This window comes from Astatotilapia calliptera, chromosome 10 (genome assembly GCF_900246225.1).
Source record: "Astatotilapia calliptera chromosome 10, fAstCal1.2, whole genome shotgun sequence".
NCBI classification, from domain to species: domain Eukaryota; kingdom Metazoa; phylum Chordata; class Actinopteri; order Cichliformes; family Cichlidae; genus Astatotilapia; species Astatotilapia calliptera.
In genome coordinates this window covers 22,810,136-22,835,539 of record NC_039311.1, presented here as the reverse complement: position 1 = coordinate 22,835,539, position 25,404 = coordinate 22,810,136, and the positions used below count along the sequence as shown (strand labels likewise).

Below are 25,404 nucleotides of genomic sequence, written 5' to 3'. Positions count from 1 at the left end.
TTTCGGTCCCAAAGTCACGGCTGAAACTTAGAGGAGACCGAGCGTTCTCTGTTGCCGCGCCAATGCTTTGGAATAACCTTCCTCTCCATATTAGACAGGCTGCATCAGTGCCAGTTTTTAAGTCTTTATTAAAAACCTATTTTTATTCCCTGGCTTTTAACTCTGTGGGTAACTGACATTTTTATTTTTATTTTTTTTATTGTTTTTTAACTTTATTGCTATGTCTATTACTATGTGCATATTAGTATTGTACAGCACTTTGGTCTACCAGGTGTGTTTTTAAAGTGCTATATAAATAAATAAATGATGATGATGATGATGATGATGATGATGATGATGATGATGATGATGATGATGATGATCCAAATAAAAAAGAATTTCAATACCCAAAAATGTGTCTCTGCATCAGCCCCAAGTATCCAGTGTAAAAAAAAAAAAAGCAAATGTAATTTTCTCTGATCTTCTCAGGTACATCTGTAATGTATTGGTAAGGTCACATGCAAACTTGCTATACAGTAGAAATGTCAAACAACAAATCAGTCATAGAAAATAAACTAATAACTCCTCTCATCACTGTACCATGCAAATAACATAGGGAGTTCCTTAATGCGTATACGCCACAGGATAAGCAGGCCTAGCTAAATGTAAAGTCATCATCCTAGCATTCATTTGGAAATGTCAGTGACTTGGTAACCAGAAACCATAAAAGCCTTATCTTCAAGCAACCACAGACAAAACAACTACTGGTGACGCAATTTGAGCAAGCATTATATAAAACTTTGAGGCTAGGGGTACCAGCGAGGCGATTACCAATGACAACAAAGGATTGACATACGACAGAGAACCAAAGACATTAGAGGGTTACCTAAGCATGTGGAGCCTTGAATGTCCATTAGAGACAAGCTGTTAACTATAAACTACAGCCGACAAGAACTGCTTTCAGTATGGACACTCCTTTAGGTCCTTAAACTGAGTATGAGCTTCACATGGCAGACAGCTGATTGATCCATACAGTGTTTGCAGGGAGGTCGCATGTTCTGGACACACGAAGGCCAATTAAAACTCCTAATTCAACCTGTGGTTTGAGTTATCACATTCTAACTGGTAAATTATGTTTCTTCTCTTCGATCCGTGGGTTACCATGGATCATCTGCCTCCATCTCACCCTCTCCGTTGCATCCTCTTCTGTCACACCAACCATCTGAATGTCCCCCTTTAATATATGTATCCACAAGGCTCCTCTGTGGTCTTCTTCTTTTCAACCTGCTGGGCCCCTCCATCTTGATCATCCTTTGTCTAATATTTCCACTACCCGCCCTCTGCATATTCCTTCCATCTGAAACTTGCCTCTCTACCTTTGCCTCCAGTACATCTTTAATAGCCCTGCTTAGATTTCACGGCTGAACCTGCTAGGATACTAAAGGTAATGTAGAACAGCTATTTCACTGCCAAAAACATTTTGATACAACCTCTGGCGCTATAATTTTCATTCTGGTAGCACATGTAGACATAATTACACTGTGCTTAAATAGTAGAATAGACACTGACCCTTTGGCTCACAGAGCGTAATAGAAATTTAATATCAAGCTAAAGGGCACATTCTGAAAAGTTTGTGACGAATACAAACGCGTTTGCGCACCGCTGTAAAGTGTGTGATGCCCCTGCAACTTTAACATCAAATTATATCCTTACTATGACCCTGCAGTTCTGAGAAGCCTGAGTGTGGCCACTTGAAATAGCCCCGATAGGAACCCGATGACAGCCGCTGTCTTTACAGAACCTTGGCACGCTTGCAGCATTCACACAAGCATGCACCGAGGGAAGAAAGCAGCCCTGCAAAATAAAGCTATAACATTCACAGTAATCCATGTCAGTTTACCGACAGTGAGTGCTTAAAAAGAAAGTAATCAAACAGAGAGCAGAGCAGAACAAGCATACATAAAAACGCTGTGATGGGTTTTTCATTTTAGAGTCAAGCTGGGAATTTTTTAAGATAGTGATGCGATAAAAGGGTTGAGACAGTACGAGTGATCACATGTTGATTCATAACTTTAGATAAACAGCAACAGGATAAAAGAGAAGAGAGCATTACTTAAAAAAAAAACAAAAAAAAACAAAACAAAGTGTGCATCTTCATCAACACTTGCAAAGATGCTTAGGTTTTTTTTGCCAGCGACTTTGGTAACCATGTGATCACTCAACAAACATGACAGCCTGAGATTGATGAAAGCCTCACATGACACACCGAGTTATGAAAGTACGCAATGGAGGAAGGACGCCTTGCCAATCAGGAACCTGAGACACGACTTCTCCCAAACTATAAATAAAACATTTTTAAAGATAAATTCCACGGTGTGAGAAACAAAAAAAAAAGTAGTACTCCAGCAAATGCAACGTCATGCATTTTCACAGGCTGTAATGAATAAGCTTGTCAAACATGATTTACTAAATCTACATGAATACACTGTACTAATTTAATTTATTTTAAATTCACCAAAGTTTTATTATATTTTCTAGACTTGTGACCATTTTATATCAACTTGAAAAGGAAACAGGTGAGTCCTAGTTTACCATAGAAAAAGTTTAATTCCACGAATCTATATATTAAACAGAAAACGTCAAACTTGAGTAAATCTGCTTTTACTCTCTTACTCGTATATTGTCTGTTAGTGCAGGTCATGTAGGAAGTTTCCTCAGCAGGCTGCCAGGACAAGCAGTTTGGGTGTGAGTGGGAGGACAAAGCTACTGGCTAATGATCAGGTCTCAGACTGGCTACAGGATGAGCCAAAGGCTTTTGGTGTAATGTACAGTATGCCGTCCCCAGTCAGGTGCCGCAGCCAGGGAAACAGGAGTCTTTTTAGGCTTTCCTCTCAGGGTCAGCCAAACTACTGCCCTCTATGGTATTCTGGAGGGCACAGTGGAGTGGTGTGGCAGTGCATGGTGTCGGTGATGCAGTATGCAGGCCAACGGTTTGCAAAACAGGAAAGACTTCATCTCTTCTGGATATTAAAAAATATAGACTGGAAAATGCCAATAATAAGCCTGATGTACAAACTAAAAAAAGCTATTTCTGGTGTCACATTGGGCTTGCTTATTCCCCCCCCCAACCTGTCAGAGGTTTTTAAGGTCATTTTCTTTTAACGTCTTGATTGAAATTGACTGCAGCATCCTACCCAGCCAAATTTATTCATGGTATAATTCTCACACAGTGCTTTTTAAAAAAATACTTCAGAATAGGGCTGGGCCATATCATACTGTTCACAGTAATACCGGTGTAATGTTGGGCAACAATACGAAAATGAAATATCGCGATAGAATAAGGGTAAAACGCGCATGCGCAGTGCCTTTGTTTACATACGCACATGGCGGCGACACAGAATGAGAAGAGCGAAAGGGGATCGTTAAATGAAACAGATGAACCAGGTTTGTAAAAATGCTCCAACTTCAGTGGTGTGGAACTGGTTTGGCTTTCATCCGTCAGATACACAACAAAGCACTATTTTTGGTAAGAGCATGCTAGCGGGCCGTCGTTATTACCGTGTTATTTGGAAAATACGGCACACTTAAAATCAATCCTTTGATTTTTCTGAAAATCGACAGATTATAATCCCGTGTGTATGTATGAATTCTGGTTGTGTTTACTGACCTCGAAACGATTTTATGTGGTACATGGCACTCGAAAATCTGTCAAATGTTTCAGTACGACTTTGCTAAGCTACAAAGCCGCACTGCTCGATGGATTGTCGGAGCATTACGGCTATCGTAGGCAGGCGCCTCGCGGAGTGATACGTACTGTGCTTCAACATAATATTACGTATTGTGTGTGTATAACCTCTTTTTAAGTTTTGTGGATATTAAACATGGTTATGCTGAGGATATGTCGGCCAATTTCCACTGGAAATGCCTTTTGGTTAAACTGTCAGCAAGGAATTTGCATTTGCACTGTTAATTTTTTATATAACTTTAATGCACTTAAAAAAGCTGCCTGTTTAAGTGAAAATACGTTGATGTTTTGGGGGGTTTTTGCACTAATAAAGTTGAGGAGTTGTAAAGTATTTTGTCTAGTGTCAATTATATCGTCAGTTATATCGTTATCGCAAATTTTCAAATGTATATCGTGATAAATTTTTTGGTCATATCGCCCTGCTCTACTTCAGAATACTGTTAACGTCATCATTTCTGCAGGCCACCTCTGCCAGTGGACTGCAGTCACGTTATATTCTCTGTTCTGTCCATCTTTTAATTTTGCATGCTCAGTTGCTAACCACTTCATCCTCCAACTTATTTGTTCCACCCTGTCCCATTAGATTCTCCTCCCTTAGACCCTCAACTCAGTGTTTTTTAAATTCCTTTTAACCATTTTTCTTTTATGCAGAAACTCCTAATGCTGCATCTTAGCCTATTCTTGCTACCACACAAGTGTCCCTCTCCAACCATGTCTCCACACAGTTCTGTCCTCTCTAGAGCATTTCATGCTTGATGAATGGGAAGCTTATGCCAGAGGTATGAAGAGCACAGCTGACCACTGAGCTAACAGAAAAGCCTGCTGCCTGCCTGTTTGCTCTGGGATTGATGCCAGTCAGCCCCCGCCCCTCCACGCACACACACACAGATTGCATTTATATCACTGGGTGCAGGGCACCTTTATGACAGTGGAACGTGCTCTGGCTCAGGCATGGACCAAAGTGCAAGCAGCACCACAAGGAGATGCGCTTTCAGGTAAATATCTTCCCCATGAGTGACAAGGTGGGAGAAACATTGTGCAATGCCAGTGTATTTAAAGCTTTAGAGCACGTTTTTCCAATGGTGGCAGACCTGACCCTGAGGGTGTGAGAGAAAATACACAGGGAGACTGCAAATCAACTCCCATTCAGCTCAATGATTCATTGCCATGTCAGGCTGAATGTAACCTTAGAGTTCTTATGCAGCTTACATCGGTTTTATACTCCATACATAAATAAAACTTTGTTTTAAGATTATGATTGGAAACATTATATATGCTAAGGACGCCCAGTTGCAAGCCTGACAGTATTGGGCAACATGTCGCCGCAATACTGCGTTAACTTGCCTTTAATTTTTAAAATACATGACCAGATCTTTATAGGTAAATATCAAAGAGCACTGGTGTTTGGAAATGATAAATGTTTTCTATAGCTACATGGGAAATGACATGATTATCTGCTTTAGTGGGTGTGGAACACAAGCAACGCGTGCAGGAAATATTATAATCACTACAAGCCATCTTGCATTTGTTCTAAGCATCGGTGTTCTAAGTAAACTCCAGCCACTTGTCTATTTAACATCACTGCAATGTTAGGTGATATTCAGACGCCATCTAGCACTATTTCAGTAAAATTAACACTGTGCATCAACAGTCTACCGACACAGCAGCACGGTATGGGATGCGTCAGCGGCCGAATGAAGCGATCACATGTGCTTCCATTAAGAGCCCACGGTGTCCTGCTCTGTTGTCTGGTGGAGAGTACAGTAACAGAGGCAAAGTCGAGGGATGCTACTTCTAATTAGCTCCAAGTTATCAGGATCCAGCCAAAGATAAGCTACAAAAGAGCGCGACAATACTGTCACGTGCGTTTTTTCTTGCCACAATGCTGTTACCACAGAAACAAAGGGGAAAGAGGAGGGGGGAGCAAGGGAGAGACAAAGAGAAAGCGAGATACTTCTACTGTAACTTGCAAGCACCATTTGACTATCTTCGGGATGACAATAAAGCGTTTTTCACTTATAAGCTGACATAAACAATTACTTATATGAGCAAAAAAGTGATGGTTAACAAGCTGAGTCAAGTCCCACCAAGACAGCGCGTGCAGCAGCCTCGCTAACGTCCAACAGCTAGCATTAGCATGTAGCTAACCGCACCAACAAGGCACAACACGTCTCTCACGTCACTCTACACTTTTCCAACACCGATGTCAAATCAGCCAAACTACACAACGCTCATCTGCAGAGTGCCTCGAGTTCAATATAAGCGTTGCTCCAAATACACTGTCATTCCTTTCAGACGTCAAAGCGAAAGCCATAAATATTATTAACGTACACACGCACAACCCTACACACAAACCACAAACGGACACGCACGCACACAATAAGCTACCTGAAAGCTGGGTCCTCTTTGCTACACCTCGGGGGCGGCGATGAAAACGCATTTCTCTTGTTAAAAAGTTTCTGAAAGAGAGTCGGAGGCATCTTGTACCAAAATGAATTCGGTACAGAAAGTCTCTTTCCGTTTTCAAATCCACGACCAAATCTTGTTCCTTGTAACTGTCTCCATGGGTGTCACAGTCATATGACACGCATTAGTCACAGGAACAGCTTGGTAACCCACTACATTATTCTGATTGGCTCACCGGGCGCCAATGCTGCTACAACAAATAACCCGATTGGCTGATATTTTTGGTATAAGTACCACGTGGTGAGTGGATTCGCTGTGTTGATGTTTTGTCGGGGATCGTGACAGCATGAAATTTATTCACACTAAAAAATTATCTAAGTGCGACTGCTGAACGGCTTGACACACACACACACACACACACACACACACACACACACACACACACTTCAGATATTATTGAAAGACACAGTTGAGAAAATAATTAAGTGTAAGAAACGCATCAAACACAGAACGGAGGGATCGCCACAAGAGGCATTTTAATGTATTTTTATTTGCTTTAGACACTTTCTAAATCAAATACATATGCAGATTTTGAGGACAAAGACAAATATACATAAATATAGATGGAGTATACTTAAAATACATATCTTATACATTTAAACTTTGCTTTTAAATCATTCATTTAGAAAGTCTATAGTAACACGTGTCACGAGAATAAATGCAAATATGGACAAGCACAACAAGCAAAAAACACATATATAGACACACATATATCATATTTAAAGGTGGAAAAGCTCACTGTATGGACAAGACAGACAATGGTTTTTAAAGGTAAATACATATGTGCCATCTAGTGGTCACATCACACTTTTTTCATATGAACATAAACGCCAGTCTAGCATGTCTCTTTAATTAGTTCTTAAATGTTATTTTAAGTTTGTTCCATAGATTCTTCTCTCCTTCTTTTAAGTAGTTACAGACCATTTTCATATAGGACTTTCTACAATTAGACTAATCTAATCCAGATGAGGGGGTAAAGCCACAGTTTTCTGTTTTCTTATTCTAGCTTCAAATGTGGCAGGAAAGATGGTTCGGTGCACTAAACAGCTGTGAAAGGAAATAAAGTAACACTTCTGAGTTTCACACATCTTTCTCTCATGACCTGAAAGAGAGTATCTCTCTCCTTGTCGGTGGCAAAGTCAAAGAGCTTGGGTTTCTTATGACTAGTTTTGACAGACCTTTTTAGCAACATGGTCAGAGCTAATGTTTCTTCTTCCGAGCTGATCTCTGCATCAGGCTTCAACTCCTCAGGTGGGCTGGACATTTGCAATGGCTTGTTGAGACTGGGAGTCATTAACTTTGAGGCTGGTATGCATTTTCCATCAAAGGTCTCAGCAATTACAGGACTTTTGAATGAAACCTTCTTCTTACACAAGATGGGTCTTCTGTAGCTGAGCTGTGGAATAAAAGTCATTTTGATCATGGCTGTGATCCCTCTTACTTTTGTTTCTAACAAAATAAAAATGAGCTACATCATATCAAATTTAAACAGATGTAAATAAATGGGCAGATGACTTCTTACTCTTGGTGGGGTTTTCCTCTTAAAGGTTTTGTCTGCAAATTTAGGACAGAAACCACAAAAGTAGTCGTAATAATTATACAATATCTATTTATTTTCTGTGTGTGGAGTTGATTTTAAAATACATATGAAATATATGCACTTGCCAGGCACTTCATTAGGTACACCTTGCTAGTACAGTTGTGGGCGCCTTTTTGGTTCCAGAACTGCCCAAATTCCTTGACTTCAATAAGGTGCTGGAAACATTCGTCAAAGAATTTGGCCTATATTGACATGATAGCATCACACAGTTGCTGCAGATTTGTTGGCTGCATATGAATAATGTGGATTTCCTGTTTCACCACATTCCATAGGTGCTCTATCAGACTGAAATCAGGTATTTAAATGATACTCACTTGGTACTAAGGGGCCCACATGTGCCAGAAAAATATTCTCCATGCCATTACACCACCCCCACCACCAGCAGCATGAACTGCTGCTAAAAAGGCATGGTCGATCCATGCTTTTATTTTGTTAACACCAAAATCTGATTGTAGCCTGTGAATACTGTGCAGAAAAACTCGAGGCTCATCAGACCAGGCAACATTGCTCCAGTCTTCTCTTACTCAGTGTTGGTGAGCCCTGCATTCAGAGATCCTCTTGGTTGCAATGCTCTAAATATTTGTTTACTGTTGCCTTCCCATCAGTTCAAAGCAGTCAGGCCATTTTTCTCTGACCTCTGGCATCAAAGCATTTTCTCCAAGAGAACTGCTGCTCACTCGATATTCCCTCTTTGTTTTTGACAATTTCCTGTAAAACCCAGTAGAAAAATCCCAGTAGATCAGCAATTTATAAAATACTCAGACCAGCCTGTTTGGCACCAACAACCAAGCTACTTTCAAAGTTACCTTTCTTCTCCATTCTGATGCTCAGTTTGAACTTCGGCAGGTCTTCATGATCATATCTTAGTGCCTAAATGCACATAGTTGATGCTATGTGATTGGTTGATTATACATTTGCTTTAGTGAGGAATTGAACAAGCGTTCCTAATAAAGTGGTCGGCAAGCGTAGTTTGCAATAATAGTCATGCTCTGAATAATACTTAAGGAAGATATGTTTCTTATGAAATGAGAGCCTTTACCTGATTTCAACGAGTCATTTTGTACTTTAGCAGCAGATCCAGCTTCTCTGTTGTTGCTTGATAAAGAAATAATAAGGAATGAAGCAGTTAAATTGCGTGAGCCACAAGTACTAAATGCTTTGAGATTCAACTGAGAAGACTTACCTGATCTCACAGGTCTTTTCAGCAAGAATAGTGGAGGCATCTGCAGACAGAGTTACTCCTTTTCAGACACACAGGTATGGTTTGGGTACGCATGTAAATAAGACTGCATTTAATTAAAGCATACTTGGCATTTTTTCTAAGAACATTAAAATATGCCATAAAAACAAAGTTACTGTTCCTTTTTTTGTTCATTTGCTACTTCTAAAAGAGAAAGATTTTAAATGTAATTATCAGATGGAGTCTAAGGAGCTTGCAAAAAAAAGACGTACCAAACATGACTGAGTATGAATAAAGTTATACTCTTAATACCTTTGTTCAATTAAGTGGAATTTATTGAACTGAAAAAAAGAGAGAAAATTAAAGTGTGCCTGAGATTTGTTCCCAGTATTACCCAGGATGGTAGAAAGGTTAGGGGGATGATGCATGTGTATGCTCTCAGCATGGCTGACATCCAACAAAGTGGAGTTTTTTATGTGACGATGGAGATCCAGCAGGTCTTCCTCAATGGAAAAATTGAAGGTTTCCACTATCAAGACAAAAATAAAAGTGAGAGACCAAGTGTGGCTGTGGACATACAAAAATGTACACATACAAATGCACTCAGACACACCCTTGTTTTCTCTTCTGAAGATCTCTGGAGAGGGAAGATTGTTAGAAGTTGCAGAGTCCAAAAAGTCCTCATCCTCTGTGTCACCAGAGCTGAAAGTTGTGGCAGTCTCCATGCTAGATAATGTGAAGCTTTCTGGCGTCACTGCCAAGCTTTGCTCGTCTTCTTTACCCGACATTTCATCACCTTCATGAGCCTCTACTACAGTCACCTGAATGGCAGGTAAGGTTGCTTTGTGTCTGGTAGTTTCAGTAAATGCAGGAGTGCTTAAGCTAAAAGTAGATTTATGGTGTACAGTGTTGGCCTGTGTGAAAAGAATAAGCATAGAAAGGGGAGGAAATAAAACGAATCTGGTGACTGAAGGTTATAGCATCTGATTCTAATGCTTTTTTATACTTAAACTCTTCAGTCAAATTTGTCTTTGGTTGTGGATTTTTTTGTTGTAATAATTCTTCAGGGCAATATATCCGTCTGGCACTGGCAGAGAAATTTGGCAGGTTGTTCACCCACATACTCGGCTCCTCAATGCACCTTTAAGGGGAAATAGAGTATAAGACTTATCGCCAAGAAGCGCTGTTACAACAAATAAATCGTCAACCAAACACTAATTTCCTCATTTTCTGAATAATTGCTCTTCACTCTTTTCTCACATGATCTGATGTATGTGTTCTATAGAACAAAATGCACATGTCACTTTAACTTCTTGCCAGTTTATTGGGGGACTCTTTGTGGCTTCAGCATCAACATTCACTTGTTTTTTTTCCTCCACGTAGATTCCTTCATATTTTCTTCTCGTCACCCATAATTGTGAACTAGTAAATATTGGATATCAGTGACTGTTAATCTTACATGAATACAAAACATCTGGGCACACTTACAGATACTGGGCTCTTTGGTTTGACAGTGGAGTCATTCGTGACTTCCCTCTCAGGTTCTTCTGGAAAAGCTTCATAATGCTTGCGGAATAGAAGTTTCCTGTGCTCTTAAAGTTTGAAAGCATGGATGCAGAGAACAATTTAATGAGAACAGAAAATGGCTTTGCCTTTATTTACACTTTTTTTAAAAGTGTACAATCAATAGATATATTAGATCTCCTCTTAGGTTTACACTAAGTAGATTTAACAGATTTAGAAAAGCAGTTAAAACCTGAGATAAGAAACATGAAGGTGTTCATAATATATTTCCCAACACCTTTTTGCCCTCACAATGAGAACTAGGCTCAGACCAAGATTAAACCTTTAACTTTTAAATAAACAAGTAAGCCACCTGAAGTTTAACGTTTTAATGTAGACTGCGTTAAAATGTGTATTACAGTGTTTTTCTTACGGTCTCGTCTGGTCAGCGCTGGTTTCACGGGTGTATCTCGTTTGATAGGTAATCCACTGTCACAACGGAGTCTAATCTGGCGCTTGTATCGATCCATTTCCAATTAAACTGACTTAAAGACCAAATCACTTGCCATTCAGTGAACTGCTACACTATAAAACTGCTTCAGCTAATGGTACTAGTAAAAAATATAATTAGGAGAGAGTGTCTTTAATCTAATGCTTCAAGTTCTGCCTTTATCGTCCCCTGACCATTCTGTGCGTTACTTAGCAACGAAGCACACCTGCAGAATATGTGATCAGCTGCTAATCACCACTTTTAACGCACGACTGAAGCGATTTATTCGCATTTGCATGCTATTTAGAAACTCTGGAAAGATTTGGTAAGCGTTTATGTCAACCTTCATGCTTGCCATGCCTTGACAGATGCGATAAAAGTGAAATCACTGCCCTGCCATAGTAAAATTGGGTCAGTTTTAAAGTTCGTTTGCAGAAATGGACACAAAGAACTCAGCCTAGCTTAACATAGCATTGATAGACTTCATTAGGTAAAGCCCCCTAAGCTTCTTCTTTTGCCTTAAGAATTGCCTTAATTCTTGGTGGTATAAATTTAGCAAGGTGCTGGAAAGTATATGAGTACAGTAAGAAACATGAGGTGATTAAAGGTTTGTGACATACTGTAGCGTGTTGCTGCAAAGAGCCACCAGAAGACCGGTACACTGGTCATAAAGGGATAGACATTGTCAGCAATTCTGCTGTATGCTGTGGCATTTAAATTATGGTACTAAGGAGCTCACATGTGCTTAGAAAATGTCCCTAATATTACACCAGCAGAGGCAGGATGCATACATGCATCTACTATTGTTCAAGTTTTGGTGAGCCTGTGCAAATCTTAGCCTCTGTTTTCTGTTCTTAGCTGACAAGAGTGACAACAGTTGTGGTCCTCTGCTATTGTAGCAATTTGGATCAAGGTTTGGTGTGTTGCACATTCAGAGATGATCTTCTGCATACCTTGGTTGTAGTGAGTGGTTATTTGAGTTGCTGTTGCCTTTCTATCAGCTCAAAGCAATTTCACCATTCTCTTCTGACCTCTGGCATCAACAAGTCATTTCCCCAGATAACTGCTGCTCGCAGGATATTTTCTGTTTTTCAGGCCAGTCTCTGTAGGCCCTAGAGACGGTTCTGTGGGAAAACCCCAGTAAGGGAACAGTTTCTGACATTCTTAGACCTGGCACCAATAACCATGCCGTGTTCAAAGTCATTTAAATTACCTTTCGTCCTCATTGTGATGTTGAGTTTGAACTTTGGCAAGATATTTTAACCATTTTGACCACTATTCCGGGTGCTAGTTTAGCTCATTGGGTTGATGCATTTCCCCCCTGCTCTCTCCCAGCTTTCCTTTCAACTGTTCTTTAAGAGCCGTTCTCATCACATATTAAGATTGATTGTGTGACAAAGGGCCAAAGGAACACAGTCTTTCTTGCATCTAAAAACAATATTACTTACCTTTTAGAAAATAAAATAATATTTTGATATGAGTGTAAATAGATTTGTGAAGTGCATTAAGCTTAAAATACTCCTATTCCTTTACGTAATGGAGTATTTTGATACTGTGGTTGGTACTGTCCTTTATGAGTTCCTCTCATCACTGCTAATCTGGAGGATAGTTCAGTCTTTTTTCATGTTACCATCCTGACATAAAAAATTGCATTCAACATCATTAAAAAAGGACCAAGACACTAGTTGAAAATCATTCCAGAACATTTTTTATTTCACTGCCCTTGTCCTAATCCCCAACCTCCCTCATCCCGATTGCTGCACTTGATCATTACAGGATATGGTGCTTATTCCATTTTTACAGCAGAATAGATAAATAAATAAGTACAGTTCATCTCACTACACGCAATAAGAGAGAAAAAAAAATCATTCAAACCATTGATTCAATAAATATGCTTACATCTAGCTGTCTTCATTTATGTACATCCGCATTGTTTATGCTTTGGGACGGTAATCAACTTAAAAAGCGAATACATTACTTCTACGTGTAAACCTTTTTAAAAAACATGGTATCGTTTGTTTAAAAGTTGATGTTTGTTCTAGCGGAATTCATCATTGGCTCTTCTAAGTGAAACAGCCCTGTACCTGCAGCTGTGGCTGTCAGCAGCTAGATACAACCGGCTCCTAATGACCATAAAGAAATGCTTGTCTTTTTTCTCGTTAAATGCCAATGGTCCCAGCATTACAGGGCAAATTGCATGCATTGCCCCAAGGCCTGGTGTTGCATTAGATATTTTGTTTTCTTTTACCTGACATTCTCTTTGTGCAAAGATGAGTGAGAAAGAAGTCTGAACCTCGATGACCGTTACAGATCGCCGGCCCTTACATAAACAAGGAGCATGCATGCTAAACCTCTGACTGCAGCCATGTTGAACTGACATAATGAATGAGTGCGCGGATACATGACACAAAGTGTAATTTGGGTGTGGCTCAGACAATGAGATGCTTTACATGGGACAGTGTGGACAGCGATGATTTGAAAGGCAGCTGCTCTCTCTCTGAACCTTATTATTGTAAATCTGCTTTCAAACAGAAGGGTGTAATTTCATCTAATTGCACCATATTTGGGTTATACCCAACTTTAATTCTTGTATCTGTTCGGGGTGGTGTATCAGCCACCTTACTAGCGCCGTTTTTTTATTGAAAGAAAATCTAACTTTTTCCACTGGGGATGAAATCCATTACAATTCTACAAGGTGTCAGCATTAATGTACATTTTGACATCTCCTGGAGCTACACTATACACTAAAACATCACACTTGCTGTCGTATGACTGTGTTACTCTTGTAAAACAGATGAGTTTTGTTTGGCTGGTAGATTTAAAGAGGAAAGAAGAGCTGAGGAAGTGGGAATGATGATGCTGAGTTTCTGATGCTGGGGAGTGGGTGTATTTGTTTTTGGGTCAATAGCAGGTAGCAATGTATGGATGATTTTAAATGCCTCAATTAAAACAAAGAAAACAAAAATACATCGTACAATACACACCATTTCGTGGACATTATTATCTTTTTTTGTATTCACTGACAGTGTGAATCATGTGAGAAGCCAATGTTAAAAACTAAACTCTAAAATAACATAATGGAAAGTTTTTCGGTGACATGATTTTCCATCTGACATTAAAATTAATAGGCGTGAGTCAAACTGACTGAGACATTGGTTTTGAATTTAATCAGTTGATATTTGTATTAGTGATGTACTAATAAGACTCTACCTACCATGTGGGAATCTGCTAGCATTAGCTTGTTGTCCTCCTTTAAATCATTGTTTACTGTATGCATACAGAAATCAGCTATCAGCACATCACGTGAATTGTGCCAAGACGTTCTCCCCCAGCTTTTTAACCTGTCCCCTAATAAACTGACAGCTGATTAATTGAACTTAATTCACAGTAAGTAGCAGTATCCCTACAGCTAATGCTAGCTAATAAAGTCAACACATTGCCATACCCCTAAAACGGTTGAGTCATTCCACCCTAAATAATTGGAGAGTTTTGGCATTTATGATGCGTCTTCATTTGTAGTAAGAACAAGTTTCCTTTCACCCCCTTATAAAATCCCAGTAACTATTCTTTACATTCATTATGGGTAACTCCATGCTGCCCTCTGCTGGCTAACCCTGAAATTGTTTTTGTTTTGTGACGGAAATTCATGTCACACGAAAAAAGAAATACGTTCCTTTTTATGGACTAAAATTTTTAAGTGTCGATTTAAAATATGTTTTCAATTAATTATGAAACAGTGAATGCGTACATAAAAAGGAAATACATATGACAATGTGCATTGTATTTCGCTTTATTGATTTCTTTAATTTGTTTTTATCTAGGCATTTTTAATCATCTACCGTTGGGCCAGTTTTGCTTTGCTTTCCGAAAGCACGTTAAGCGTCAGGTGACACATCTTTGTCCCACTGCAGGTCGCTGGACAAAGCGTCTGTTGTTGTTGTTTGATTGCTTTAAGAAAACTCAGGTCCGCCAGCCTTCACATAGAGATGCTGTTGTAGAGCTCATCAATCTTCGCCTTAAAAAACTCTTTCAGCTCCGGTCTTTTAGCCTTTAGCGTCGGAGTCAGCAGGCCATTTTGAATGGAGAACATCTCATTGTGAATGTAGATGTTCTTCACCTTTAGAAGAATAAAACAAAAGAAAAAAACATGATGGTGAATGAGATAAATACTGCTCTTAAGTTTACTTCATCTTATAGCCACAAATGCATTGTTAGCCAATACTCTTGCAGGAATCACAAGACCAATCCCTGATAGTATATAAATGTAGCATATAACTTATCGAACAGCACAAGAATTTATGCCAGTAGCATTCTTGTTTCACTTGGCTTAATCTCCTTTGAAATAATTTAAAACATTAATATTTTAATTATTATTTTAAAACATATATATTTTATTACCATAGCTGTATCTGCAGTATTTCATTAATTTAGATATTGTGGTATTGCTTGGAGGGATTTGTGAATAACTAGATTACTTAAAGACATTAAAATCTAATCTAAAAGATGTTACTTCAGGCACATACTGTTTATGGAGATACTGTAAAATGTTATCTTACATGTCTTAAGGTATCAAGAAAAAATACACTTACAAACAGTTAAGTTCCTACTTACCTGCTCGAAAGAATGGAGGCCACTGGCTTTTCCAAGACGCACCAAATCTTCAAGGATTCCCTTCTTTAACTCCTGTTAAACAAAGGAGAGAGGGAGCTTTGTTACATTTCTAAATAACTTCCAGTAGGTTTTAATAATATTAACTATAAGTGTTACAACCATATGCCACTTACAGTGTTTTTACATAGGTCCTCGTAGGTGCCCAAGATACCTTTCTTCTTGGCCCATTCAGGCATGGTTTCAGGGTCAGGAACAACTATTCCTACCAAACAGGACTGAGAAAAAAAACAAGGTGTATTGGATAGTGATCAAAATAGAAAATCAACACTAAGCAACACATAGCCCAGATGTACTTGCAGGCTCTTAGGAGCCAAAGATGACTACCAGGCCTTGGAACACATAAATTTGAGCAGGAGTTCTACTTCACATTGCACTTCCTGTAAATGATTAAATGTCCTTACCTGCAGACTATCTCCATGAACATAAAGCTGTGACACAGGTTCGCTCCTAATGTAGATGTTCTCGATCTTCTCAGGGGAGATGTACTCACCCTGCGCCAGCTTGAAAATGTGCTTTTTCCTGTCAACGATCTTCAGCGTGCCATTCTACGGAAAACGAGAAATATCATTTTAAACAAAATATTATGGATTGTTCTCATATAAACACAAGGGATTTTTCAAAATCCATGACTAGTCTCAAATGTAAGCTGCGTATACGTACAGGTAGCCATTTCCCAATATCTCCCGTATGGAGCCAGCCATCGGCATCCAGTGTCTCCGCTGTTCTCTCTGGGTCTTTGAGGTAGCCTTTAAACACGTTTGGTCCTTTTACACAAATCTGGTTGACAGATTAGAAAAGTCAAACAGGGTCAGGGTTAGAGGTTAAGCACATGTCCTCTACAAACACATGCAACGTTGTTTATAAAGTCCGAAAATTGTATACGTTACCCTTCCTATAAACATGTACAGTCACATGAAAAAAAGTACATCTTTCTAACATTTTACATATCAGGACATAATAAAAAAAATATCCGGTTCTTATCAGATTCCAAAATTAAGTGTAAACAGTGTAATAAGTCATGTGTGGTTCTCCATCTGAGGTGCAGTTACCTAATTTCAGAACCTGGCGAGGTTATATGCAGACATGTAAAACTTTAGAAATGTGTACTTTCTTTTTCCCTTTACTGTATTTGTCCTCTGTGTCAACCCCTATATGCTGGTATGCTGGTAATCAGTTTTCAATTCTGATCTTTATAACACACTTCACATCTGCCCTCATTTCCTGACATTTCAAAATGCTCACGTCAAAGCTGTAAAAACTACTCTCTGGCATACAGTGAAAACACACCTACAGACCTACACACATCCTTACATATGCACGTATGTTACTTATTTCTACCACAAAAGTGGTTACGTTTTTGGTTGCATTTGCATGCATACGTGTCATTCTGTCTATAAACAAGTTTTCGATGAATTCTCGTAAAACGTTGTAGAGGTGTAGAGTGGCGTCTTGTTAACAAGCCACTGAAATGTGCCTTACATGCGCCAAGGTCATGAAGGTCAAATTAATAATTTATTGGTTGAAAATGGACAAAAAGCCTTATAACTTAAAACTATGACTCTTATAAGTATGGGGTGTATTGTCAACAGATAGAAAGTGCTATATAAATATTTAAAATATCATGTCACATTTGACCTCTGACCTCTCCTTCAAGGCCAGTAGATTGATCTACAAGCCAAAATGATAATAGTGATAATAGAGCTATTTAAAGCTATGTTTCTAAATGCTATTGTTTTTTTTTGACAACATATAGGCATATAGGAAGCAAAATATGGGGATTCCAAATATCACGTTTCTTTGGACCTCTGGCAACTTCTTCAAGGTCAGTTAAGGTCAAACTTTTATAAAATTGATTAAATCATTAAACAGTTCTTAAAATTCTACTGCTTTTGTTTGTTTTGACAAAATTTAGGAAATGATACTGGTGCATGGGGATTCTAGATATTAGATTATATTGCATTTGCATCCAAACATTAAGTCATTGGACCTTAGGCCTTACCTTTACATTTCACATCTATCTTTCTTTCAAGCTGACCCCAAAATGTGTTTTCTATCTTTAAATAAAGTGTTGTGAAGAGAAAGTGAATGAGCTGCCTAGTTAGTTATAATAAACTATAGTATAATTTTATAATAACTAATAATAAGCTCATGCTGTTTATCTTCAGTTATTTACAAATCAGTACCTACTATCCATTATCACCTACTATATAATGGTTGTGTAGTCAAAGTAAGCTTCTGTCACCCCCCCCCCCCCCCGTGTGATTTTTATTGCACTACAAACGTCTTAAAGTACGTTTAAAAAGAACAAAGAAGAGAAAGTGAATATATCAAAAATACAATACTATTTCCTTGAAAGTAAATGCTGCTTTTAATTTAGGTTTGTGCTCTCTAAGTGCATCTTGTGTTTCTGTTGAAATCGCTTTGCTTACCTCTCCCTCTCCCTTGGAGGCGAAGTAGTTCTTCTCAGGTACATCCACCAGTTTAATGAGGTTGCATGGCAGCGGAGCCCCAACGTGGCCTGTTGGTCAGTACAAGAAGAAACATTAGAAACACAACAACTCGATTTCCTTCCTCACTTTCCACTGTTGAACAAAAAGGAGGACTACAAATTGATAAAATGCTCAACACTGAGCATCAATTCTATGTGAGGAGGAAAAGTGGTTTAATTAACGATATTTTTACTAACTAATTAAATCTAAAGGAAAACTAGTTGTCATCATTTGGGACAGCGTTACAGATATCTGTGAATTATCAGAAGTGAACAGCAGGTGGTGATGCTTGACTGTATTATGAAGCTCTGTCTCACACTGTCTCACAATAGGTTGACACTTAGAGCACATTTGTTTGCTTCAGACCTTCGTTTATGCAATACAATCAATTCAAAAAATTTGTGGCCATAAACACAGGGAAAGCTTTTACTTTTCAAAAAGGAGGTTTTGAGTTGATTACTTTAACATAATGTAATAATAATAATAATAATAATAATAATAATATCAGCCTATTTTTCTGTGCTTCATGTTCAGTTCTTTAGCTGTAATAACATTTTAAATTTAGTATAATTTAGATTTATTTTAGTAGTTTTTAACATCATTTTAAATAATATTAGTCTTTAATTTTTTCTTTGACTTTTGTGTTACCCTTTATGTTTGTTAGCAAACCCACCCACCGATCCAGACGCGCACCCCTGCATAACACCTGCCCATGGCTTCATGCATTCATGCACATGTTCTTTTTTTCTGCCTTCTTTTTCTATTGTTAACTTGTCACTTTTGTTGTTTTTACAGTCTTCTTGTTGTTCTGCATTTGTGTTGCACTGTTAAAAGGGAACAGTGTATATATTTTTTTATATGTATGAAAAACTTTCCAATCACTTTTGAACTAGGAAAGGAAAATGAGTAATTAAAATGAAAATCAGCACTTTGTTTCGCTTCAACTGTCTCTTAACTGCGTGCAGCAAATATATTTCTCTCTCAGAGAAAGCTCCACATTATACTGACTTAGACAGCCAATCAGAACAGAGTTTCACGCATATATGAATGCATAGAGGTTACTTGGAAATTACCTGCAATGCCTGGCTGCTGAAAATAACACAGCCACAATACACCCAATCTGGAGGGTAAAAACGGGTCTTTATAGCAGATATTGGTCTTTTATTTGAGCTTGTTGTTGTTGGAAATCACCTAAACTTGCAGTGTTAACTATTGCAATATGACCTAACAGCTATTTCCTTCCTGTCTTGCTCACAATTCCAGACTTGTTTTTTTTTCTAACAGTACTCTCCTTAGTCGTTTCTTCCTCAGCCTGCCACACACTCTCAGCCTATGCTTTTTTTCCACCTGGGTGCAAAACAGATACTCCTTGAGGGTCTATGCCATCACATCAGCTCAAAACTGCATGCTCACTCATAAAGTTTTAAGCTTTTTAACAGTGCCAAGTAGTTGTGAAAGACTTGTAATTAGGGATCTATTTAGGTTTATGGTTGTTGGTCATTCCTTAAAATCATAACCCATTTTTAACACTTTAAAACCTTTGAACTGAGTCACGTAAACAGGTTCAGTGCTTCAAAGACAGATAAGGATACATCTGTCTTGTGATCTGTCTTCTACATGCTTGCACAATCACTGTCGCCTACCTTGGGTCCAGTCTCCAGGTGTGGTGAAGGTGCAGCCAGCTGTGCACTCTGTCTGGCCATATGCCTCATACACCTGCACGCAGAAACATGTGATGTTGAAGCAAATGTAGATGTTAGCTTGTGAATCAAAATCTGTAAAATTACTGACAGCAAAAAACTTGACAGTTGTAAAGTTATGGTTAGGGTTAAGGGTTTAGACCTATTCTCATATCACAGGGGCTTGTTAGAGAAATAAGGGCACACTTAATGGGTCTGACCTGACATCCTAGAGCTGCTCTGAGAAATCCCAGGACAGTGGGTGAGGTAGGAGCTGCTCCTGTTATAATCATCCTCAGCCTTCCTCCCAAGCTAGCCTGCAGAAACACATTGTAAATACAGAAGGCTCATTATTTTCTGTTTTAAAAATAAACCACAAAGCTTCACGGCACCAGTCCGGATGTTGTCACATTCTGACCTTCACACATGACGTGCGAACAATGCGAGGACAAGAATTCGGGACATTGTGCAAAGTTAGCCTTACTCACATGTGCCACTTCGGACTTTTTACTTTTAAATTCACAGGAGTGTTACTTACACACCTCAATAAACTGAGATTAAATCACTAGTGACCTGGTAGGACAAAGACTGTTTCATTGAGTGCATGGCTAATAAAATGCAAACACAATCTCACCAACACAGTCCTGAAGAAGCAGATTAGTTCAGATTTTAAGAGATTTTAATCAAGGATGGTTAAAATAAGTAGTAACAATAAGGGGAATGACTGACATTCAAGGTAAGTTGCATAACTAGCACAAATACCAAGAGGCTTAAACGCAACAATGAAGTACGTCTGGATGTAAACGTCCTTCCCTGCTACTTGTCCTGTTAACCTACTTGTTTATGATAGTTATGCAACTGTTTTTGTTTCTCTTTAAAAACACACAGGAACATATGTATAAATGTAACTTTGATATCAAAATGGATCATAATTCATTTTTTCACAACCACGCGTAGCATATATAATATGATGTAGCATGGCTATAAGAACAGCTGTAGAGTCTGTCCATAGTAGCGCAGGGCTTAGGTGCTGGAAACACCGTTTACCTGAATCTTACTGAAGAAGATTTTGTCCCAGACGCTGTCACTGCGAATGATCCCGCTGCTGACTTCAGCACCTTTTCTCTTGGCAGCAAAGTTGAGCAACCAACGCTTTAACGGGGTGTTTGCCTGGCTGAAAATCTGGTAACAAAGCGAAAACACACATTTCTTAGTTGACGACAGCCCTGTCTCAGCTGATATAGCGGTTAAAACATGTCCAGCTATTTATGTAGATAATTAGCAAAATTATCTGCTAGCAAGAAATACCAACAAATAGCCACCATTCACATTATTACCCCCTAATGGCTCTCTTTGAAATTTAGAGGTTCTAGGGTTGAGCAGACTTGATTTAATGGTATATGCTGGAGAGTTAGAGCAAACTACATTCACATTTAAACTGTAACATTTGCCAGTTTAGGTGCTTGTTTTCCTGTTACAGGACCAAACATCTTTTGTAATTCTAAGTGGAATGGACAGGTTGCTTCAGTCAGAACTAACAACAGCTTCAAACAAAAGCAGTCTTGGTATCTGTTCATCTCACCTTGTCATACATGCGATTGAGCAGTCGAGGCACCACGGGGAAAATGGTCGGCCGCAGGGCCTTCATGTCATCTGGGAGGAGACGGATGTCGCCCTGATAGAACCCAATCCGTCCTCCGTGACAGTACACCACAGACTGCAGACAGACATATATAACACAACTGAGCAATGAACACTCCTAACTTTCTGATATCATTGCAGACAAAATACCAGCACTGAAAGTGGAGCCTTTAATCATGAAATATTAAAAATAAAGTCACACTACTACCAATAAATAATGTTGGCAAACACTCATAAGGGAGGTTTCTATAACATTTAATACCTCATTCACCTAACTGTAATACAGATGATAAGGGAAGCATCACTAATGAGTAAATTCTGATAAAAAAAAACAAAAAAAAAACTGGCCCTTGAGGGGCACCCGCGTGAAATACTGGCTGCACCAGTCATCATACTTGTCGGAAGGCTTGTTTTTCCCACAGTCGCAACTCATTTAATGTCATTTAGCAAAAAGAGGAACTTCATAGCTTGCACGTTTATTTCGGTAGTGTTTTTACATTGTCATGCACATGATCTTGCTCTCATTATGTCAGAACCTATGCTCAAACAAAGGTCTACACACGTTGTATGATAAATATAATGTAGTAAAGACTTTAGTCGTGGAAGACTTTCATTTAGCTGCGTAAAAACACCAGTACAGGGTATAAAAAAATGCAAAATGGCTCCAAGGCATGTTCAGGCAACACCTCTGCAGAGATCTTATCAGATAAATGTGTCTGAAGTATTAATGAAAAAGTAGTTGATTGGGGGGGAAAATAGCACCCATGACTCACTTATGATTAGTCAGTGCTTACACAGCATCTTACAGTTATAGTTGGTCCAAGTGGGGTTTTATCTTTTTTTCTGGCAGCTGTTCAAGGTGAGTGAAATAGAAGAGAGTGTCACGTGTGATGTCATCGTTCCAGTAACTATGAGTCCAGACTGGACGAGGCGTGGAGACATGATGGACAGCCTTGTTTTGTTTTGTTTCAAGTGGCTTTAAACAACCCGACTTGATTTATTTTTATGTAACACTACAATCTGTATTAGTGCAGGTATGACTCCTTTGTGTTACCTCTAATAATTATAGTTAGCAGCAGAGAAAGTGACTCATTATGCAGTGAGGATTTACTTTTGGGTTCCAGAACTGCGTCCCATAGAAATACACAAAGTGTTTGAAAGAGAATTACTAAATGCTCAAGTTCATTTCGCAGTTCTTGTTCTCATGCGGCTACACCACCGCATGCTTCTTTCTAGATCATATGCAGATTGTGACACTTCCACAAACTGACTATCAACTCAGCGCGCCTCTTTTTGTTGTCAAACTGAAAAAAAAGGGCACCACAAGTGTCTGCTTTCCGGTTTCTAACACCATCTAAGGACATGCAAAACACGGGGACCGCCTTGTGTTCTCTCTTTGACTGAGACTTCGCCAGCATCAGATATAGAGCTGTGTGTTTGTGTTTGTCTGCGACTGTTGAACTTGAGCTCTATTTTGTGATCTGGTGTATTTGCTCTCTGGGAAGATTAGGTGGTTTCCTGTGTCTGAGTCTCACGCTGTCTACAAATGTGCTGCTAGCAGCAGCTTACCAGACAGGTTCAACCTGATGCAGCCTAACCGCTCACACCCATGTGCAACACAAAAATGATCTAAGTTGAATCTACACATTTATTGCCCAACTTAATTTAGATTTGATCACCTTTTAATATTTGCTGTTAGGCTTGAAGATGAATCCAGAGTTACTAATGAGCAGCAGCAAAAGCACACACTCAGAGCTTCTTAGTAAAGGGCCACAAGTTACTGCCACTTTACCTCACTGAGGTCTACACTGTAACTGCTCTCTTCGCTGTCAGCTTTTAGTTAAGGCCTGAAATAACATCTGGCATGTAACTGAAAGAGATGGCATAGAGAGCATAAAGGAAGCTATAGAGCTTCTTGTAAGTAACATGTAAATAAACACCTAATTTAAAAAACACTCCTCATTTCTTGGCAGGAACATGCCCAGGGTTTCTTGTGGGAGATGTGCCTATGAAAAGCAAACCTCTAGACAGAGAAAGCATCCCAGTGGAAGGATGGGCAGAAAGGTAACTGTACAAAGACTGTGACTAAAAATGAAAATGAAACTCTGTTTTTTCCACAGGCAGGAGACAGTGGGCTCTTTGTAAAGCTTACTGCAATACCCTACAGTGGTTGCCAGTCCTAATATTCCACAGAAACGTATTTTGAAAGTCTGCTCAGCTGCAGGGCAAAGGAGAAATACTATCAGTGACCTGCAGGCTGCAGGGAACCGCTGCTTTTATAGTAAATCATGTGCATGCAGATGTTGTCTTTGAGTAACCTAACCTGATTACTGATTATCAAAGCTTTTACAAATATTAATGAAGATTGTCATCTGTGTGTGTGTGTGTGTGTGTGTGTGTGTGTGTGTGTGTGTGTGTGTGTGTGTGTGTGTTTCACTGGGCTAGGAAATGATGTTACGTGCCTTCACTTCCCATAAAGTCCAGGAATGCCAATTTTTTTGTAGAGATGGAAAGCAAAACTGATGACAGGGAAGGAAAAGTTGGGGTGGTTTCTTTCTCCCTTTTTTCCAATCCTACAGTAATTAGTGCCCACCTTCAGTGTCATACTTCTTACAGGAAGTTCCTTCCTCCTCCCCCACAAACATCCTTCAGCTCATTACTATCCCATTAGTGTGATTGCAGATGACAGTTCGGCACATTTACCTCAATAAGTCTCTCAAACATGTGAGCCAGTGGCAGGAAGGAAATGAGGCAGTCATCTTGGTTGGGGAAAATTACTTTCTGCAGGACACACAAGAGACACAGTCAAATGAGTTAAAGATGCTATTTTGACACAGAAACTTGGATTTTCAAGAATTTGTGTGGACGAGAAAATGAACACATTGCAACCAGGCTAATGAATCACTGAGCAAAAGACCATAAACGACTGGGGGATAGGTGTGAAAACATTTCCTGAGCATAGGTTCAGAGAGGAGAGGGTGACTTACATCTGTTACTTTAAGGAAGCCTGAGAAATCAGCTACCACGTTTCCATGGGTGAGCATGACTCCTTTTGGGTTTCCTGTTTGAACAGAAGGAAAAAAACTTATAATGAAATTGCCCAACAGATTCCACAACACATTTCCTCACTAGGAGCACACAGTCATCCAAGTGAACACCAAAGGAATTCGGCTTGGAAAGAAAGACCTGGTTCAGCAGAATTTTAGTTATAACTTGGAAGCCAGAAACGAGTCGTGTTAACGCAGCACCTTATACATTAGGTTATTAAACAGAATCCAGTATTATGAATATTGCAAAAACACATGCCAGTCTGCACAAACCATGCAAACTGCATGGTTTATTTCTAAAGCATATAGAAATAATTACATCACAGTTTCAACCTCAACTTCTCCTATTTTTTTCCTCCTCTCTTGGCATTTCCTAATAAGCACTGAAAAAACAGTACTCTCTGTTACTGTAATGCCCTCTTAATCTTATTCTCATTCCCAGTCCTTCCTTCACAATTTTAAAGAGTGGTTATTAGAAACTAAGGTTCCTCTTTCTGAGATGTCAGCTGACTCAAACAGCTGTAAGCAATCTTGTACGCTCAGTATAGACTAGATGTCGCAACAGCGCGGGAGGGAATTCTCAAGAAACGGAGAGTGATGTGAGGAAAACGAATCCTCTGCTGGAGTGCCTGCATGTGTTTGTCATTAACGCCAGCAGGAGGCAGGATTTTCAACAGACCGTGGATGTGGGAGCTGCAATTTGCAATCTGACACTAGTGGGTCCTCACATGACCCTGTTTTTGTTCCCTCCTACTGTTGGTTTAAGTGGTCGATGGTGCTGTGGGGTGAAGCTTCTGAAAACGGAGCATTGTGGCCTAAGCCATGACATTTATGTAATGAAGGCGGTTGGGGAGGGGAATGGGTTAATGATTCTTTCACTACTGGATTATTGTGCTGCAATGAAGAACCTGGGT

The 25,404-nt window shown here is 39.2% G+C and overlaps 3 protein-coding genes across 9 annotated transcripts in view; all 3 read right to left on the bottom strand.

Annotated features, from left to right (window-relative positions):
- fnip1 (folliculin interacting protein 1) overlaps positions 1-6,335 on the bottom strand; it is a 41,731-nt gene extending 35,396 nt beyond the window's left edge. The window contains exon 1 of one of the 2 annotated variants that reach the window (XM_026181212.1): positions 6,113-6,335. In XM_026181212.1, coding sequence (XP_026036997.1) covers positions 6,113-6,204 — 92 coding nt within the window. In that variant the 5' untranslated portion in view covers positions 6,205-6,335. The remainder of the gene's footprint in view (positions 1-6,112) is intronic. The other variant, XM_026181214.1, reaches the window with a different exon arrangement.
- A 325-nt stretch (positions 6,336-6,660) lies between these two features.
- LOC113031267 (uncharacterized) lies at positions 6,661-11,223 on the bottom strand. 3 transcript variants are annotated; one of them, XM_026183303.1, is made up of 9 exons: positions 10,907-11,219; positions 10,459-10,562; positions 9,584-9,884; positions 9,365-9,499; positions 8,974-9,013; positions 8,830-8,885; positions 7,713-7,744; positions 7,369-7,586; positions 6,661-7,237 (listed from the first exon to the last, which is right to left on the bottom strand). In XM_026183303.1, the coding sequence occupies exons 1-9, from the start codon at positions 11,001-11,003 to the stop codon at positions 7,147-7,149; spliced, it is 1,074 nt and encodes a 357-aa protein (XP_026039088.1). In that variant the 5' UTR covers positions 11,004-11,219; the 3' UTR covers positions 6,661-7,146. The 3 variants fall into 3 exon arrangements, with proteins under 3 accessions (XP_026039088.1, XP_026039089.1, XP_026039086.1); XM_026183304.1 differs by having other exon boundaries at positions 7,170-7,586; positions 9,584-9,791; positions 10,907-11,223; XM_026183301.1 differs by having other exon boundaries at positions 7,170-7,586.
- A 1,425-nt stretch (positions 11,224-12,648) lies between these two features.
- acsl6 (acyl-CoA synthetase long chain family member 6) overlaps positions 12,649-25,404 on the bottom strand; it is a 37,702-nt gene continuing 24,946 nt past the window's right edge. For all 4 annotated transcript variants that reach the window (XM_026181489.1, XM_026181487.1, XM_026181488.1 and 1 more), the window contains 12 exons: positions 24,431-24,504; positions 24,147-24,224; positions 21,385-21,519; positions 20,850-20,984; positions 20,024-20,119; positions 19,767-19,839; positions 18,064-18,152; positions 16,295-16,411; positions 16,036-16,179; positions 15,748-15,849; positions 15,575-15,646; positions 12,649-15,080 (listed from right to left, as the gene is read on the bottom strand). In XM_026181489.1, coding sequence (XP_026037274.1) covers positions 14,940-15,080; positions 15,575-15,646; positions 15,748-15,849; positions 16,036-16,179; positions 16,295-16,411; positions 18,064-18,152; positions 19,767-19,839; positions 20,024-20,119; positions 20,850-20,984; positions 21,385-21,519; positions 24,147-24,224; positions 24,431-24,504 — 1,256 coding nt within the window. In that variant the 3' untranslated portion in view covers positions 12,649-14,939. The remainder of the gene's footprint in view (positions 15,081-15,574; positions 15,647-15,747; positions 15,850-16,035; positions 16,180-16,294; positions 16,412-18,063; positions 18,153-19,766; positions 19,840-20,023; positions 20,120-20,849; positions 20,985-21,384; positions 21,520-24,146; positions 24,225-24,430; positions 24,505-25,404) is intronic.